The sequence below is a fragment of the Megalobrama amblycephala genome, linkage group LG7, assembly GCF_018812025.1.
Source record: "Megalobrama amblycephala isolate DHTTF-2021 linkage group LG7, ASM1881202v1, whole genome shotgun sequence".
NCBI classification, from domain to species: Eukaryota; Metazoa; Chordata; class Actinopteri; order Cypriniformes; family Xenocyprididae; genus Megalobrama; species Megalobrama amblycephala.
The window spans coordinates 9,956,828-9,974,971 of record NC_063050.1 but is presented as its reverse complement, the minus strand read 5'-3'; the positions used below and the strand labels follow the sequence as shown (position 1 = coordinate 9,974,971).

The 18,144-nt window shown below is 39.8% G+C and overlaps 2 protein-coding genes across 6 annotated transcripts in view; both read right to left on the bottom strand.

The window, feature by feature from the left end:
- The window catches only part of LOC125271244 (polymeric immunoglobulin receptor-like), a 477,349-nt gene that overhangs the window by 335,114 nt on the left and 124,091 nt on the right, over positions 1 to 18,144 (bottom strand). The gene's annotated exons all lie outside the window — the stretch shown is intronic.
- Positions 1,474 to 17,197, bottom strand: LOC125271230 (polymeric immunoglobulin receptor-like). 3 transcript variants are annotated; one of them, XM_048195267.1, is made up of 9 exons: positions 17,018 to 17,156; positions 7,321 to 7,509; positions 6,840 to 7,160; positions 3,046 to 3,360; positions 2,623 to 2,949; positions 2,231 to 2,410; positions 2,061 to 2,159; positions 1,882 to 1,934; positions 1,474 to 1,810 (listed from the first exon to the last, which is right to left on the bottom strand). In XM_048195267.1, exons 2-9 carry the CDS (start codon positions 7,358 to 7,360, stop codon positions 1,709 to 1,711), a joined length of 1,437 nt encoding a protein of 478 aa, XP_048051224.1. In that variant the 5' UTR covers positions 7,361 to 7,509; positions 17,018 to 17,156; the 3' UTR covers positions 1,474 to 1,708. The 3 variants fall into 3 exon arrangements, with proteins under 3 accessions (XP_048051224.1, XP_048051225.1, XP_048051226.1); XM_048195268.1 differs by lacking the exons at positions 1,474 to 1,810; positions 1,882 to 1,934; positions 2,061 to 2,159; ... (3 more) ...; positions 6,840 to 7,160; positions 7,321 to 7,509 and adding exons at positions 12,106 to 12,492; positions 12,564 to 12,616; positions 12,737 to 12,835; ... (2 more) ...; positions 13,656 to 13,970; positions 16,540 to 16,857 and having other exon boundaries at positions 17,018 to 17,197; XM_048195269.1 differs by lacking the exons at positions 1,474 to 1,810; positions 1,882 to 1,934; positions 2,061 to 2,159; ... (3 more) ...; positions 6,840 to 7,160; positions 7,321 to 7,509 and adding exons at positions 12,106 to 12,492; positions 12,564 to 12,616; positions 12,737 to 12,835; ... (1 more) ...; positions 13,233 to 13,559; positions 16,540 to 16,857 and having other exon boundaries at positions 17,018 to 17,196.

The window sequence follows — 18,144 nt, the reverse complement described above, 5'->3', positions numbered from 1 at the left end:
TAATTTATATATATATATATATATATATATATATATATATATATATATATATATATATATATATATATATATATATATGAATGTATGAATGCATTTTATATATGTTCTTGTTTGTTTCTTTTTGTTTTGCTTTATGCAATGCTTTAGTAATATGTACCTAAATATGTCATGCCAATAAAGCAAATTTAATTTGAAATTGAATTTGATTAATAAAGAAGGAAGTGAAAGTAAGTCACTGGACATCTAGTGGACACCTGATAAATGTTTCTGATCGATTAATATGGTAAATATTTGTAATGTATTGATATGGTAAATATTTAACTTTTAACTTATGTTAAATGGAGACAAATGTAAGATAAGTGGCTCCCTTTAGTGTTTAGATGATGTTCAGCACCGCGGACAGCAGCTGATCACGTGACTGCAGGAGACGGATGTTAAAAAGGTAGCGCACAGACGCCGTCTAGTGGCCATTGGCATTAAGTCAGTAAGCCCAGAAACTGGTTATAATGGTTTTCTATGGGACAAAAACACTTGACGTGAAACTTAATCATCTGCTTAACTGTACATATTGCTTCGCTGTTGCGTGTTTCACCCCCAATACATCAGATAAGTCACCATTTCGGTCCACTGTAAAATCTAAAGTACAATTCCAAGAACCATACATGCATTTTCACGTTTTATTAATTCACAAAAAAAAAAAAAAAAAAAAAAACACTTTCTGCTCCATTATTTGGTGAGTAAACATTAATGAAAAGAAAAGGAAACCCCATTACCTGTTCAACCAAAAGTCTGCCCATATCTATCTCATAAGAATAAATATTAGTCATATTAAACTTCCTTGCAAACAAAATTGCAACACCTCCACTTAGTTTAGAGCAATGACTTGAAAAGATCTTACCCTCCCACCACATTTTTCATTCTACTTCATTGCTTAAATCGCTATGGGTTTCTTGCAAAAGAAGAAAAAAAAAAAAAATACACCCATGTTTTTTTTTTTGTTTTTTTTTTAATCAATTCATACAAAGCGGCTTTTTCTATAATTCCTTCCTCAATGTTAATTGTCCTCATTTTTATGCTCTCCATTAAGAACTCAAGTGGCTCAAGAGTCAAGAGTCAAGAGTCAAGAGTCAAGAGTCAAGTGGCTCCATCTAGTGTTCAACAGCTGATCTGCAGCACGTGACTGATTCATCATGACACACAAACACTCAGTCTGTTCAGATGAGCTCCTGTTCTCAAAGACATCACATTACACTTCAACAAAACCTTATGGTGAATAACTGAACTTCTAGAGCTGCATATGAAACTGAAACGCATTAAATATTTCAACAAATCATAAAGTGATTCATCTGCACACATGTACTAATATGATTTGATATTAAAATAATAACACTGCATTGTTATAAAGAACAATTATCTTTTATTTTGTTCATAATTACATACACATATTGACATTTTTAAGTATGTTGAACAAATAACATAAATCACTTCTGCAGGAAAGTTTTGTATATTGAGCAAATAACAAACTGAAAGTCTTCAAAAGATCGACAGTCGATCGCTAACATGTATTTACAGCAATCGTAGGATCATAACTGCATATGTTGACTCTAATCCTGATCGTTATTAAAGATGAACATCATCAGGACCATCTGCATCATTATTACATAAAGATGATGAAGATGAAGATGAAGATATGTGAGGATCTCTGCTGTTAAACATTAGTGTAAATATTGTCGGAGGAATCAGATGGGTTTGTGGGTAATTGTCTGTGAGTGTCTACAACCTCCTCATAATTACAGTAATTATTATAAACCTGAGGAGAGAAAGAGCTTATTTAATATTTAAAAACATAAATCTTGTTTTATAAACAGTAATTCTACAAACCTCTTCATTGTTGGCTGGTGTCACGTGAGATGTTTTGGAGGAGGAATCAGCGTCTGTCAAAAACAAGCAAGTGAATGAAAAAAAAAAAAAAAAAAAAGAAAAAAAACTATTGTTTTCAATGTTTTATTAATGTGAAAAAATATAGACAGAATGGAACATGGAAGAATAAGGAGTTTTACTGTTCGACTGACGCCTCCTGCAGACAGTCCAGATCACGATCACGAGTCCAATGATGATCAGCAGCAGAACCACAGACACACTGACCACCAGAGAAGAGCCTGAAAACACCAGAGACTCACAATCTGAACCACACAAATGAGTGTGTTTGTGTTTCAGAGAGAGTTTGTACCTGTTACAGGAAACACAGATGAGATCGCTGGAGATTCAACTGATGATGATGGTGATGATGATGAGGATGAGGATGATGGTGGTGATGGTGATGGTGATGAGGAGGAGGAGGAGGAGGAGGAGGAGGAGGAGGAGGATGGTGGTGATGGTGACAGTGATGATGATGGTGTTGATGTTTGCTCTAAAACACAGTAAAGCCAGTATCAATAATCACTCACAGATACTTCACTTCCCTTTTCTCAGAGACGCTGATGTTTTTCACACATTTCTGAACCATCTGACATGTTTCACACACACAAACATCAAACTGTTGACTGTATTTGAGCAATTTGAGACTCTCAGGAGGTTTTTCTTAAAGTGTTACAGATGCTGGTTTGTTTCATCATTTCTCACCTGTAACATGGATCAGGACTCGTGTGATGAAGCTCTTGTGTCCTTGATCAGACTGAACTCCACACCAGTATTCTGAATGTTGTTCAGTCACATGACTGATGCTTCCCGTCAGGAGCTGCTCTTCTCTGTCATCATACAGCTGGATCTTTCCCTCAGGACTCCATCTTCTGCTCTCCTTCACAGACGTCTCTTCAGCACAGAGATCAGCTCCAGATCTCCAGCAGAGAAACTTCACATCACTAATGTGGGATTGTGGGTATTTGCAGCTGATGTTCACAGATCCTCCTGCAGCAGCTGATAGACTGATGCTCTTCACACAACAAGCATCTGTTTCAGATCCAAATCAAGTGCAGCAATGTTACAATGACCAGATATATTCATGGATTCTGTCAAATAATGCAGAAATGAATGAAAGTGTCTCACCGTCTCTGATGATCAGATTAAACCCAAAGAAGAAACCGTATTCTTCAGAAACTTTGACTGTAATCTGATATTCTCCAGAGTCGTTCTCATTCAGATCTCTGATAAACACACGTAAGAGACCTGCAGATCTGTCATCATGAACGGAGAATCGTCTGTCCTGTTCCCATCCTGCTGCTCTGTTAGTGATTATTACAGTAAAACATTGACCTCCAGTTTTACAGAAATATTTCACATGGTTCTTGTGTTTCATCTCATATTTGTAGTTTATAATAACGTTTCCTCCTGAATATCCTCTCACACTCCTGATTGGTTGATCTGTTGAACACAAAAGTAAAAACACAAGGTTTAGTCAATGAGATTCAGACACACACTTTTACTTTACTATTTACTGAGACATTCACTGTTTTTACCAAGCTAATACTACACATGTAAACCAACTCACACAGAATTCCTCTTTAGTTTCATACTGTTTTTTTATAATGAGGACATTCCCGAAGGTTGTTGGCAAATTTATATAGCACTGTTAAAAACAACAGGGAAACAAACCTCTTTTTAAGGAAACAGGGTTTCAAAGAAAAAAAAACAGTAGCAACAACGACATTAACAACAAGTCCAGACCATGAGTGAGAGCAAGTGTGTGGGCTCTATGCCAGTCCAAATAATTAGGTGATCCCTCAACATCATGGTGGAAGGAGCCAGGAAGTACCCAAGAGAACCAGAGCACAGGCCCATGGTGAAGTTGAAGGAGGGAGAAGCCATGGTGGAATATTGGTGTAAATGCAAGGTGGAAACAGGGGGATGACTGACTGAGGTGGAGATAGAGACCCAGGTGGAGCCAAGGAGACCTGTTGACACCAAAGAACCTGAAGGCCAAGGTGGCGCCACAATGATGAGCAGATGAGATGGAGCCAGGGTGCCAGAGGACTGAGCTGGAGCAACCGAGGACAGATGTGGAGCCGGAAGGAAGAAGCCTAACAGAGCTGAAGGGGTGGAGGGACAAGGCCCATCTGAAGGACCAGAGGTCTGTAGCATAGGCAGAGCGACAACTGACAAGGTGGAGACGGAGAGACAAGGGAGCCTGGTGGAGTTGCAGGGATGATAACCTCGGCTCCACCTGGGACTGAGCGACTGGTCGACAGGCCAAGGTGGAGTGAAGGGCTTGAAAGTGTGAGGTGGAGCAGTCGAAGGCAGTCGACGCACTCAGGTGGAGCTGGTGAACATGAACCCAAGGCAGATCCAAGCTGCTAGGTGGAGCCAGTGTAGGAGGAGATGAATGGAGCCAGTAAAGACAGGGCCAAAAAAATGGGTAGCAAAGGCAAAGGGTTACATGATGGCCTCCTAGGCCTTGACAGGGCAGACAGTTCGAAAACAGCCTCTTTGGCTGTCACAGACATGCAGAGAATTCAGGAAGGGCCTCTTTGGCCAACACGGGACAGGTGGAGAAGGTGGAAGTGGAAGGCAGAGTGGGAGCATTAGTGATGGAGACTTGGAGCTGGCCGACAGGACACTTGGATCTGACCATAACCAGCAGAATAGGAAGTGTTTGGGAACAGGTGGAAGCCAAGATGTTGATTATTTCTGACTGGGAAACACAACTCTTTGACACTGGAGGATGATGCTGACTTTCCACTTCCTCATTTAGCTTCACTCAAAATTCCCACATGCATAGATGAAATAACCGGCATACACAGGCTCCATAGAGGGCACCAGCTCTGCCATCTAGTCCGTGGAGGCCATCAGCTCCAGCTCTGGATCTGGATCCGTGGTGGGGATGAGGCTTGGTGTAAGTGATCGATGGCATTATGATGGTGGGAGTGAGCTGGGAGGACAGTAGATGTCACAATGTCCAGATAATTTGCCAAGGACATGCTGGAATCTCCTGCTGGCATCCATAGGCTGAGGATCTTGTCCAGCCCACTCCAAAAGCAATCCTTCAGAGTATGATCAAGCATGATTATTCAAAAATACCATATCTTCTAAAGTCAGGAAAGATCGTCCATCAACAAAAAAAACATTCAGGTCCAACAAGTGAGTCCATGAAACATACATAAATAGCAACAACAACATTAACAACAAGGCCCGAACATGAGTGAGTGCAAGTGTGTTGTCTTTATACCAATTCAAGTGAGCAGGTGATTGGCTGCCGGTGTGGATGTTCAGGGTGTGACTGGGAGACTGTGGGTGTGTCTCAATCAGCTCCCTAGTTCAGTAGTCAGTGCACTGATTAGGGAGTCGGCCATTTTGTTACAAAGTATTTATCATAATGTAGTTTAACATTGAAAATAATGTGAGAAATATATCAGCTCTGCTGTTGTTCATAAACACCAGTAGTGACATTGTACAATGAGGACGTTGACATGTCGTCATCAGTCATCAGTGTCCCGATGTTTAGTGAGTCAGGGTCCTTACTGTCCTTACCAGTGCCTGTTTTGTGTACAAAATATACTGATTCACGACCTAGGAAGCTGGTTGAGACGCACCAGTGAGAAAGAGGCAGAGTCCAGAGTGTGTATGTGACAGATAGAAGGCTAAGTTGAGAGAAAAAAAAAAAAAAAAAAAAACACAATCTGTGATATTTTCTACACTGGATGCGCCACTGAAGAAGCTTCCAGAATCTACATGAGTTCAATGCTGGATTTGCACAAAGGCTATTACTGAAAGAAGCAGTTCCCACTTTAAAAGCAGAAGCTGCTGTTTATTGGCTTCAAACTGTAAGTACGTTTTATTGTTTGTACATGTCTTTTAAATGTATAGTTCTGTTGCTTTTTTTTGGTTGCATCAAGGACATAAACAAAGACCAACTTTTTTTTGCTTCACTAGCCAGTTAGCTAAATTCTAGTGCATACTTCAACAACAAACGTCTATGTTCATAGACAAACAGTTGTTCATGCTATAAATTAAACAATACCTTTACAAAAATGCTACTCAGTCATGTATTCAGCTACAGTAAAGCTTTAATCAGGATAAAACTGTATATTGAAAGCTAACAAACAGCAGTGACAGCATCTAAACACTTTGACACAAATACTAAATGAAATACCATTCATAAACTTCCTTTAAAAGCTGCGATTGCAGAGGTTCTGCTTGACCCTCTTCATCTGGGTCTGATTCGGGCTCAATTTGATACAGCAGTATAAGCGCTATTATTTACATTTCCACTGAAGCAACTAATGGTAAGGGGCGTGGCGTTTCCGGACGCTTCAGCGAATCACGATACACTGGGCCAGTTAAAGCAGATTCCGTATTTCGGAGGGAGCGACTTCATAGAAGCAGGAAGTCAAACGAGCCGTTCATATGATTGTGGAAACAAAAGTGTAGAATAAAGGTAAAATATATGAAAAATACAGCGTTTTCATAAAAAAAAAAAAAAAAAAAAAAAAAAAATGAAGCATTAAGCATGTTAAACTGTGCCCCACAAACACAATCAAGCCTAGAAAAAAAAAAAAACACTGAACCACCCCTTTAAGATCACTGTCCAATAAAATGTATATCTGACATACAAGGATGACCCTAAAAGGAGACTTAGCCAGTTTTAATGCACTATGGTTAGGTACACACACACACACACACACACCAGCTTAGATCATTTATCATTTTGTTTTCAGCGAACACATCTGATCACTTTGCTGTTGACATTGTTTAAGATTATTTTATGAGTGTTACAACAGGAGTTAAAAAAGGTTACTGATGGAGTCTGTTATGAGTTTCACGTGTGAACAGCAGTAATTACAGTCAGTGTTGAGTATCGTGATGTTGTGGAGATCATCATGGGTTTGAGGCTCTCAGTTACTCACCTCTTATAACCTTCAGATTCACTTCAGTGTATAAATCTTTTTTTGCATATATATCAGTTCCACACCAGTACGTGTCAGAATCCTGTTCTCTCAGATCTCTGATGGTCACAGTGAAGACTGCTGATCTTGTGTCGTCATACAGAGAGAATCTTCCAGAATGAACCCATTTATATTTCTCATCAGTCTTGATTTGGTCTGTGCAGTCTGACCACTGTCCTTTACAAAAATACTTTTTATTTGCTGTATATCCTTCATCATATTTGCATTTGATCGTGACTCCTCCTCCTGAATATCCCGTCACACTGATGGAGCTCACGACTCCTACAACAAACCAGCATCAAACACACTTTAATATATTTATGAGACTACACAGAAATGAACTTTCTTCAGCAGTCACTAGAACATCATGAAGTGAAGTGAAAGACTCTCCTCATCAAATCTGTGCTGTTTTTAGTGATTTACTCTGAGTTCAGATTCTTACCAGGAATCATCAGCAGAGTGAAAGTCAAGATGATCTTCATTCTTCTCTCTTATTAAATGATCTTCTCTGTTGTCAGTAGATTCAGTTCTTCTGAAGCTCTCGATGTGTGTTCAGATGAGTTTTGAGTGTTTCTTTCCTGGTTACAAGTTTAACATGAAGTGCTGAATGTGACGGAGACGCCCACTTCCTCTGAGAGAGAGAGAGAGAGAGAGAGAGAGAGAGAGATGTTAATAAAGGGGGAAGTGAAAGTAATGACCTGTCCAAATACCCACACAGTTTGTCCGAGGTCTTAAAAATGCCAAATTGCAGTGTCCTAAAATAACACTTAACCCACACTATCTTGAATACCACTTCTTAGGCTAAGCATATCCCATCATGCATTATGTTTGGGAGCTCACATGCCCCAAAATTGAAACATTCCAGGAAAACATTTGACTGTAAGTTAAATTAATTGCATATAATTTGGTAGTAAATCATAACGTGTTGCACATTTTATTGGTGCAAATATGGGTAAGGGGGTGTGTCTTTTGCAACATTTGCAACTGCTTTTTATCACTTAATTAGAAGCACCACAATCTTAAAATTGTGTCTTCTGTTAGTTACATAGCGACTGAACAGACATTTAGAAGTTTATTTTAAAATGCAAAGTGCTGAAAATAAAAAACTTGCAAATTTTGCAAGACTATAAGTATGTCCCATCGGGTGTGTCCACACCTACTTGAACACTTGAGCTAAATACAGGAAATACATCATGTAAGTGCAATGACCCCAAGTGTGAATAGGCTTGTTTGAGATGCGCCTAGCCTCGCCTGAAGTTCAACTGAGAGTAGGCAATAGTATCCAGCTGCAGAACCGCAGCCACAGAACGGAAGTGAGGGGCGGGGCTTAAACAGTCATATAAATTTGTACTACCCGTACGTCATTTTCTTTTGTTAAATATAAGTTGTTTTTACACAGATTTTGATAGGATCGATATCTTTACTTGTACACAAATACATACTTTTTTTAAGTATCTTGAGCAAAGTCACTTCACAACAGTAGTTGTGTATGTTGAGCAAATAAACTGAAAATGGATGATGACTAATATGTATTGATGTAATCACTAGATCATAACTGTATATAATGACTCTAGTCAAGATCATTATTAAAGGTGAACAACACCAGTTCCAGCTCTACAGGACATCTCTAATGGTTTACCAATTCACCAAACTTTAATAGATGAGCCGTTTTTTACCTGGTGCAGAGAGAGATTCAGGAATGAATAATCCATTTTATTAGAAGAGAGTAGGAGTGTTTAAAAGGTGTTTTACACAGAACTCCAGTCTTGATGTTTATTGAATAATATATCTGCACTACTGCTTTATATGGCATATATTTGATTAGAAAGATGTTTCATGTTCTGTTGGTGATTTGGTATCCCCCTCTTCAATCTGCTGGAAGCAAGTACTCTGGCTGTGTCAGAAATCACATACTCTCTGGAGGAAGTACTTTGGGAAAAGGTACGTTCTGTATATGAATGTGTGTAGTATGAATGTAATCCGGACGAACTACATGCTGTCATTATCATGTGACCTACCAGCATTAGTTGTGTCACTTCACCTCCATTCACAAATCCTCTCCTGTGGCCTCATGGGATAGTGAAACATCCATTGTATGCACACTTCAGGATCTTGCCGGAAGTAGCAGGTCATCCGGCTGCTTTTTGTTTACACTTTTATGAGTACTGTGATTTTGCACATACTTCTTTTGTCACATGTTTTTCGCTTAGGGAAGTATATGATTTCAGATGAGACTCGGTTAAAGGGTTAGTTCACCCACAAATGAAAATAAAGTCATTAATTACTCACCCTCATGTCGTTCCACAGCTGTAAGACATTCATTCATCTTCAGAACACAAATTAAGATCATTTTGATGAAATCCGATGACTCAGTAAGGCCATGGCCAGCAATAACACTCCCTTTTTCAATTCCCAGAAAGCTACTAAAAACATATTTAAAACAGTTTATGTGACTCCAATCGTTCAACCTTAATGTTATGAAGCAAATAGAATACTTTTTGTGCACCAAAAAAAAATAAATAAAAAAATTACACCCATGTTTTTTTTTTTTTAATCAGTTTTTTTTTTTTCAATCAATTCATACAAAGCGGCTCTTTTTCTATAATTCCTTCCTCAATTAAAATATTTAAGCTACAAAAAAAGCCTATTTGTGTGTAGCCCTTTAGGCTATATAAAGTAATAAATAATAAATGTTAATTGTCCTCATTTTTATGCTCTCTATTAAAGGGGTGGTTCAATGTGATTTCACTTTTTTAACTTTAGTTAGTGTGTAATGTTGCTGCTTGAGCATAAACAGTATCTGCAAAGTTACAGCGCTGAAAGTTCAATGCAAACAGAGATATTGTATTTTAAATTTATGGCAGTTTAATGCCTACAAAAACGACTGGTTTGGACTACAACGAGCTTCTTCCCGGGTTGGTGACATCATGAACCCTTGCTATTAACATAAACACTGCCCCTGGGAACATGCAACAGATACCCCTTTTCCACCAAAGCAGTTTGAGTGCTGCTTTGGAGCCAGAGCCAAGTTTCAAATCAGTTCTTTGTCTTTCGACACACAAAGCACCAGCTCCAAACCAGGAAAAGTGGTTCGTAAGTAGCACCAAAACGTTGCTGGGCTAGAAGTAAGAACCGCTTGCATCAGGGGCTGGGGGCGGGGTTACTGTGACCAACAAGAAACCATTTTTGAAATAGCAGCTAATAGAGCTAATAGCAGCTCACTTGTAATCTCTGTCTATATACAAATTACGGCGAGCCGTGTTTGGATGCCAATGTAGTTTTGCAAAACCATGAGCATCAACAGTAGTGAAACATCCGCGATTGTTGATAGAAGGCTTGTTCGAGATGCATCGGACCGATTCGGCGGGTGCCGCGGATTCGCGGGAGCGTTTGTAGAGCATACAACTCCTTGTGCTTTCGGATCGTTCTCGCGGAGCTTTGATGTCATGCGCCGATCGCTATGCGAGAAGCGATGTATCTCAAACGAGCCTGGTGTGTTTTGGTTTGGCACTGCAGCGCCAGCTTTGCTGTGAAATATGAGACGTATACAGTGACGTAACACCTGGCTCTGTGCCGGCTCTCTAGCCCGTGGAAAGGCAAACCGGTTCTTAGAAGGCTCATTAGTTGAACCAACTCCGAACTAGCACCCGGTTCGTGCTGGTGGAAAGGGGGTAAAAGTGGGCAAGGCCATGTGGCGCAGTATAGAGGGTATGCATTGACGTCACTTTCCCACCGAAAACGTGCTCCCTCAGCTGGACTGAGTGGCAAAAGAACCTGCTGCGTGACTGGATTTAATAGGGGAAACTGCGAAAACGCGAGTAAAACAAATGATTACACTAAAGGTTGGAATTGAATGTGTTCCTTACAACTTGTCAAATAAACCTAATCCATGGATATTGACATGCAGCCTGGAGTCGTGTTTCCTGACATTTATATGTGCCTGATTTCGACGGCGGGGAAATACATAAAGCAAATCTGCCTGTGAATATTTTATATAACTACAATATAGGTAGGTTTAAATCCGAATAATCACTTATATCAATGTTATATTGTCATATTGTCCAGCCCTAAAACATAAATAGTTTTAGAGTATAGTTTTTGTCAGGGTTGTTTATTGAAAAACACCCAATTATGCAGAATAAAAGATGGAAAATATTTAATTGATGAGTTGTCAAACTAATATATAACAATACAATATATACGGTATGATTTTATCTCAAAATTCAACAATTTGACACAAAATGATAACTGCAAATCCATGTTTCTCTGCTGGAGTCCAGCTGTTTCTGTGAATTGCAGTGATCCATTTGTTTTTTTTTTCCTTGTTGCTTTCTGCAATTTTTAAATATATACCTCAGGTTTTGTGTCAAAGCTATTTGTACAGTCAATCACAAAGCTCTTTCCCGTTTTGGATGTGTTTTGTGTGTTTTTCGCAACATTCACGCTGAAAACCAATGCTGCCGCTCAAGGGGCTCGCACACCGGACGCGAAGCTCAGCGCCGCGACATATCTTTCAAATTCAAACGCATTGTTTTATATTTTTTTAAATATAATGAATGTCTTCCTTTAAAAGCTGTAATTGCAGAGGTTCTGCTTTTTCCTCTTCATCTGGGTCTGATTCGGGCTCAGTTTGATACAGCAGTACAAGCGCTATTATTTACATTTTGACTGAAGCAATGACTGGTAAGGGGCGTGGCGTTTTCGGACGCTTCAGCGAATCACGATACACTGGGCCAGTTACCAACCTGCTAACCAATCTGAGCACATTGCGTATTTTGGAGGGAGTGGCTTCATAGAAGCAGGAAGTCAAACGAGCCGTTCATATGACAGTGGAAACAGAGGTGTAGAATTAAGATAAAATATATGAAAAATACGTTTTCAAAAAAAAAAACGAAGCATTAAGACATGTTAAATTGTGCCCCCAAAACACAATCAAGCCTAGAAAAAAAAAAAAAAAAAAAAAAACACTGAACCACCCCTTTAAGAACTGAGAGTCAAGTGGCTCCATCTAGTGTTCAACAGCTGATCTGCAGCACGTGACTGAGATTCATCATGACACGCAAACACACAAAGACATCACATTACACTTCAGCAAAACCTTATGGTGAATAACTGAACTTTGCTGCATATGAAACTGAAACACATTAAATATTTCAACAAATCATAAAGTGATTCATCTGCACACATGTACTAATATGATTTGATATTAAAATAATAACACTGCATTGTTATAAAGAACAATTATCTTTTTATTTTGTTTATAATTACATACAGATATTGACATTAAGTATATTGAACAAATAACATAAATCACTTCTGCAGGAAAGTTGTGTATATTGAGCAAATAACAAACTGAAAGTCTTCAAAAGATCAACAGTCGATCGCTAACATGTATTTACAGCAATCATAGGATGATGATCGTTATTAAAGATGAACATCATCAGGACCATCTGCGTCATTATTACATAAAGATGATGAAGATGAAGATGAAGATATGTGAGGATCTCTGCTGTTAAACATTAGTGTAAATATTGTCGGAGGAATCAGATGGGTTTGTGGGTAATTGTCTGTGAGTGTCTTCAACCTCCTCATAATTACAGTAATTATTATAATCCTGAGGAGAGAAAGAGCTTATTTAATATTTAAAAACATAAATCTTGTTTTATAAACAGTAATTCTACAAACCTCTTCATTGTTGGCTGGTGTCACGTGTGATGTTTTGGAGGAGGAATCAGCGTCTGTCAAAAACAAGCAAGTGAATGAAAAAAAAAAACAAAAAAAAAAACTATTGTTTTCAATGTTTTATTAATGTGAAAAAATATAGACAGAATGGAACATGGAAGAAGAAGGAGTTTTACTGTTTGACTGACGCCTCCTGCAGACAGTCCAGATCACGATCACGAGTCCAATGATGATCAGCAGCAGAACCACAGACACACTGACCACCAGAGAAGAGCCTGAAAACACCAGAGACTCACAATCTGAACCAAACAGATGAGTGTGTTTGTGTTTCAGAGAGAGTTTGTACCTGTTACAGGAAACACAGATGAGATCGCTGGAGATTCGACTGATGATGATGATGATGATGATGAGGAGGATGAGGATGATGGTGGTGATGGTGACAGTGATGATGATGATGTTGATGTTTGCTCTGAAACACAGTAAAGCCAGTATCAATAATCACTCACAGATACTTCACTTCCCTTTTCTCAGAGACGCTGATGTTTTTCACACATTTCTGAACCATCTGACATGTTTCACACACACAAACATCAAACTGTTGACTGTATTTGAGACTCTCAGGAGGTTTTTCTTAAAGTGTTACAGATGCTGGTTTGTTTCATCATTTCTCACCTGTAACATCGACCAGGACTCGTGTGATGAAGCTCTTGTGTCCTTGATCAGACTGAACTCCACACCAGTATTCTGAATGTTGTTCAGTCACTTGACTGATGCTTCCCATCAGGAGCTGCTCTTCTCTGTCATCATACAGCTGGATCTTTCCCTCAGGACTCCATCTTCTGCTCTCCTTCACAGACGTCTCTTCAGCACAGAGATCAGCTCCAGATCTCCAGCAGAGAAACTTCACATCACTAATGTGGGATTGTGGGTATTTGCAGCTGATGTTCACAGATCCTCCTGCAGCAGCTGATAGACTGATGCTCTTCACACAACAATCATCTGTTTCAGATCCAAATCAAGTGCAGCAATGTTACAATGACCAGATATATTCATGGATTCTGTCAAATAATGCAGAAATGAATGAAAGCGTCTCACCGTCTCTGATGATCAGATTAAACCCAGAGAAGAAACTGTATTCTTCAGAAACTTTGACTGTAATCTGATATTCTCCAGAGTCGTTCTCATTCAGATCTCTGATAAACACACGTAAGAGACCTGCAGATCTGTCATCATGAACGGAGAATCGTCTGTCCTGTTCCCATCCTGCTGCTCTGTTAGTGATTATTACAGTAAAACATTGACCTCCAGTTTTACAGAAATATTTCATATGGTTCTTGTGTTTCATCTCATATTTGTAGTTTATAATAACGTTTCCTCCTGAATATCCTCTCACACTCCTGATTGGTTGATCTGTTGAACACAAAAGTAAAAACACAAGGTTTAGTCAATGAGATTCAGACACACACTTTTACTTTACTATTTACTGAGACATTCACTGTTTTTACCAAGCTAATACTACACATGTAACCCAACTCGCACAGAATTTCTCTTTAGTTTCATACTGTTTTTTTATAATGAGGACATTCCCGAAGGTTGTTGGCAAATTTATATAGCACTGTTAAAAACAACAGGGAAACAAACCTCCTTTTAAGGAAACAGGGTTTCAAAGAAAAAAAAACAGTAGCAACAACGACATTAACAACAAGTCCAGACCATGAGTGAGAGCAAGTGTGTGGGCTCTATGCCAGTCCAAATAATTAGGTGATCCCTCAACATCATGGTGGAAGGAGCCAGGAAGTACCCAAGAGAACCAGAGCACAGGCCCATGGTGAAGTTGAAGGAGGGAGAAGCCATGGTGGAATATTGGTGTAAATGCAAGGTGGAAACAGGGGGATGAGGTGGAGATAGAGACCCAGGTTGAGCCAAGGAGACCTGTTGACACCAAAGAACCTGAAGGCCAAGGTGGCGCCACAATGATGAGCAGATGAGATGGAGCCAGGGTGCCAGAGGACTGAGCTGGAGCAACCGAGGACAGAGGTGGAGCCGGAAGGAAGAAGCCTAACAGAGCTGAAGGGGTGGAGGGACAAGGCCCATCTGAAGGACCAGAGGTCTGTAGCATAGGCAGAGCGACAACTGACAAGGTGGAGCCGGAGAGACAAGGGAGCCCGGTGGAGTTGCAGGGATGATAGTCCCAGGTGGAGCTGAGGTTGAGCGACTGGTCGACAGGCCAAGGTGGAGTGAAGGGCTCGAAAGTGTGAGGTGGAGCAGTCGAAGGCAGTCGACGCACTCGGGTGGAGCTGGTGAACATGAACCCAAGGCAGATCCAAGCTGCTAGGTGGAGCCAGTGTAGGAGGAGATGAATGGAGCCAGTAAAGACAGGGCCAAAAAAATGGGTAGCAAAGGCAAAGGGTTACATGATGGCCTCCTAGGCCTTGACAGGGCAGACAGTTCGAAAACAGCCTCTTTGGCTGTCACAGACATGCAGAGAATTCAGGAAGGGCCTCTTTGGCCAACACGGGACAGGTGGAGAAGGTGGAAGTGGAAGGCAGAGTGGGAGCATTAGTGATGGAGACTTGGAGCTGGCCGACAGGACACTTGGATCTGACCATAACCAGCAGAATAGGAAGTGTTTGGGAACAGGTGAAAGCCAAGATGTTGATTATTTCTGACTGGGAAACACAACTCTTTGACACTGGAGGATGATGCTGACTTTCCACTTCCTCATTTAGCTTCACTCAAAATTCCCACATGCATAGATGAAATAACCGGCATACACAGGCTCCATAGAGGGCACCCAATCCGTGGTGGGGATGAGGCTTGGTGTAAGTGATCGATGGCATTATGATGGTGGGAGTGAGCTGGGAGGACAGTAGATGTCACAATGTCCAGATAATTTGCCAAGGACATGCTGGAATCTCCTGCTGGCATCCATAGGCTGAGGATCTTGTCCAGCCCACTCCAAAAGCAATCCTTCAGAGTATGATCAAGTATGATTATTCAAAAATACCATATCTTCTAAAGTCAGGAAAGATCGTCCATCAACAAAAAAACATTCAGGTCCAACAAGTGAGTCCATGAAACATACATAAATAGCAACAACAACATTAACAACAAGGCCCGAACATGAGTGAGTGCAAGTGTGTTGTCTTTAAACCAATTCAAGTGAGCAGGTGATTGGCTGCCGGTGTGGATGTTCAGGGTGTGACTGGGAGACTGTGGGTGTGTCTCAATCAGCTCCCTAGTTCAGTAGTCAGTGCACTGATTAGGGAGTCGGCCATTTTGTTACAAAGTATTTATCATAATGTAGTTTAACAATGAAAATAATGTGAGAAATATATCAGCTCTGCTGTTGTTCATAAACACCAGTAGTGACATTGTACAATGAGGACGTTGACATGTCGCCTAAAATAGAGTCATCAGCTGGTTGAGACGCACCAGTGAGAAAGAGGCAGAGTCCAGAGTGTGTATGTGACAGATAGAAGGCTAAGTTGAGAGAGAGAGAAAAAAACAACACTAACAACCACATTAATCTGCATATCAAGTTTAAGATCACTGTCCAATAAAAAGCTCTGACATGCAAGAAAAAAAAAATCTGACATGCAAGGATGACCCTAAAAGGAGATTTAGTCAGTTTTAATGCACTATGGTTAGGTACATACACACACACACACACACGCACGCACGCACGCACGCACACACACACACACACACACACACACACACACACACACACACACACACACACACACGCACCAGCTTAGATCATTTATCATTTTGTTTTCAGCGAACACATCTGATCACTTTGCTGTTGACATTGTTTAAGATTATTTTATGAGTGTTACAACAGGAGTTAAAAAAGTTATTGATGGAGTCTGTTATGAGTTTCATTTGTGAATTACAGAATTTGGTAATTACAGTCAGTGTTGAGTATCGTGATGTTGTGGAGATCATCATGGGTTTGAGGCTCTCAGTTACTCACCTCTTATAACCTTCAGATTCACTTCAGTGTAGGAATCTATTCCAAATATATCAACTGCACACTGGTACGTCCCAGAATCCAGTTCAGTCAGATCTCTGATGGTCACATTGAAGACTGCTGATCTTGTGTCGTCATACAGAGAGAATCTTCCAGAATGAACCCATTTATATTTCTCATCAGTCTTGATTTGGTCTTTGCAGCCTGGCGGCTGTCCTTTACAAAAATACTTTTTATTTGCTGTATATCCTTCATCATAATTGCATGTGATCGTGACTCCTCCTCCTGAATATCCCGTCACACTGATGGAGCTCACGACTCCTACAACAAACCAGCATCAAACACACTTTAATATATTTATGAGACTACACAGAAATGAACTTTCTTCAGCAGTCACTAGAACATCATGAAGTGAAGTGAAAGACTCTCCTCATCAAATCTGTGCTGTTTTTAGTGATTTACTCTGAGTTCAGATTCTTACCAGGAATCATCAGCAGAGTGAAAGTCAAGATGATCTTCATTCTTCTCTCTTATTAAATGATCTTCTCTGTTGTCAGTAGATTCAGTTCTTCTGAAGCTCTCGATGTGTGTTCAGATGAGTTTTGAGTGTTTCTTTCCTGGTTACAAGTTTAACATGAAGTGCTGAATGTGACGGAAATGCCCACTTCCTCTGAGAGAGAGAGAGAGAGAGAGAGAGAGAGAGAGAGAGAGAGAGAGATGTTAATAAAGGGGGAAGTGAAAGTAATGACCTGTCCAAATACCCACACTTGCGGTCTTGGCCCTTTGAGAGCTCGTGTACAAGACAGAAAGTGTGCAAGTTTGTCCGATGTCTTAAAAATGCCAAAGTGCAGTGTCCTAAAATAACACTTAACCCACACTATCTTGAATACCACTTCTTAGGCTAAGCATATCCCATCATGCATTATGTTTGGGAGTTCACATATAATTTGGTGGTAAATCAGATTTAGACGTTCATTTTAAAATGCAAAGTATTGAAAATAAAAAAGCTCTGTAAACTTGCAAATTTTCCAAGACTATAATTGTGTCCCATCAGGTGTGTGCACACCTACTTGAACACTTGAGCCAAATACAGGAAATACATCATGTAAGATCACTAACATGTGTTTGATGTAATCACTAGATCATAACTGTGTATAATGACTCTAATCAAGATCATTATTAAAGGTGAACAACACCAGTTCCAGCCCTACAAACATCTCTAATTGTTTAGCAATTCACCAAACTTTAATAAATAGATGAGCCGTTTTTTTACCTGGTGCAGAGAGAGATTCAGGAATAAATAATCCATTTTATTAGAAGAGAGTAGGAGTGTTTAAAAGGTGTTTTACACAGAACTCCAGTCAGGGATGGGCAAAAATACATCAAAATGTATTTTAAAATAAAATACCAAGTACCTTAATTTTAAATGTATCAAAATAAACTACTGTATTTTTGTATTTTGAAAATACTACAAAATACACAAACCTTCCATCAGTTGGCCCATTTGATCTATCCCTTCACCATTACACTGACTTGATTAAGTAAAGAATGTTTGATAGCCTGAGTCATGCAATAAATCTGACATATGTAACCAGTTAAAGGCACAAA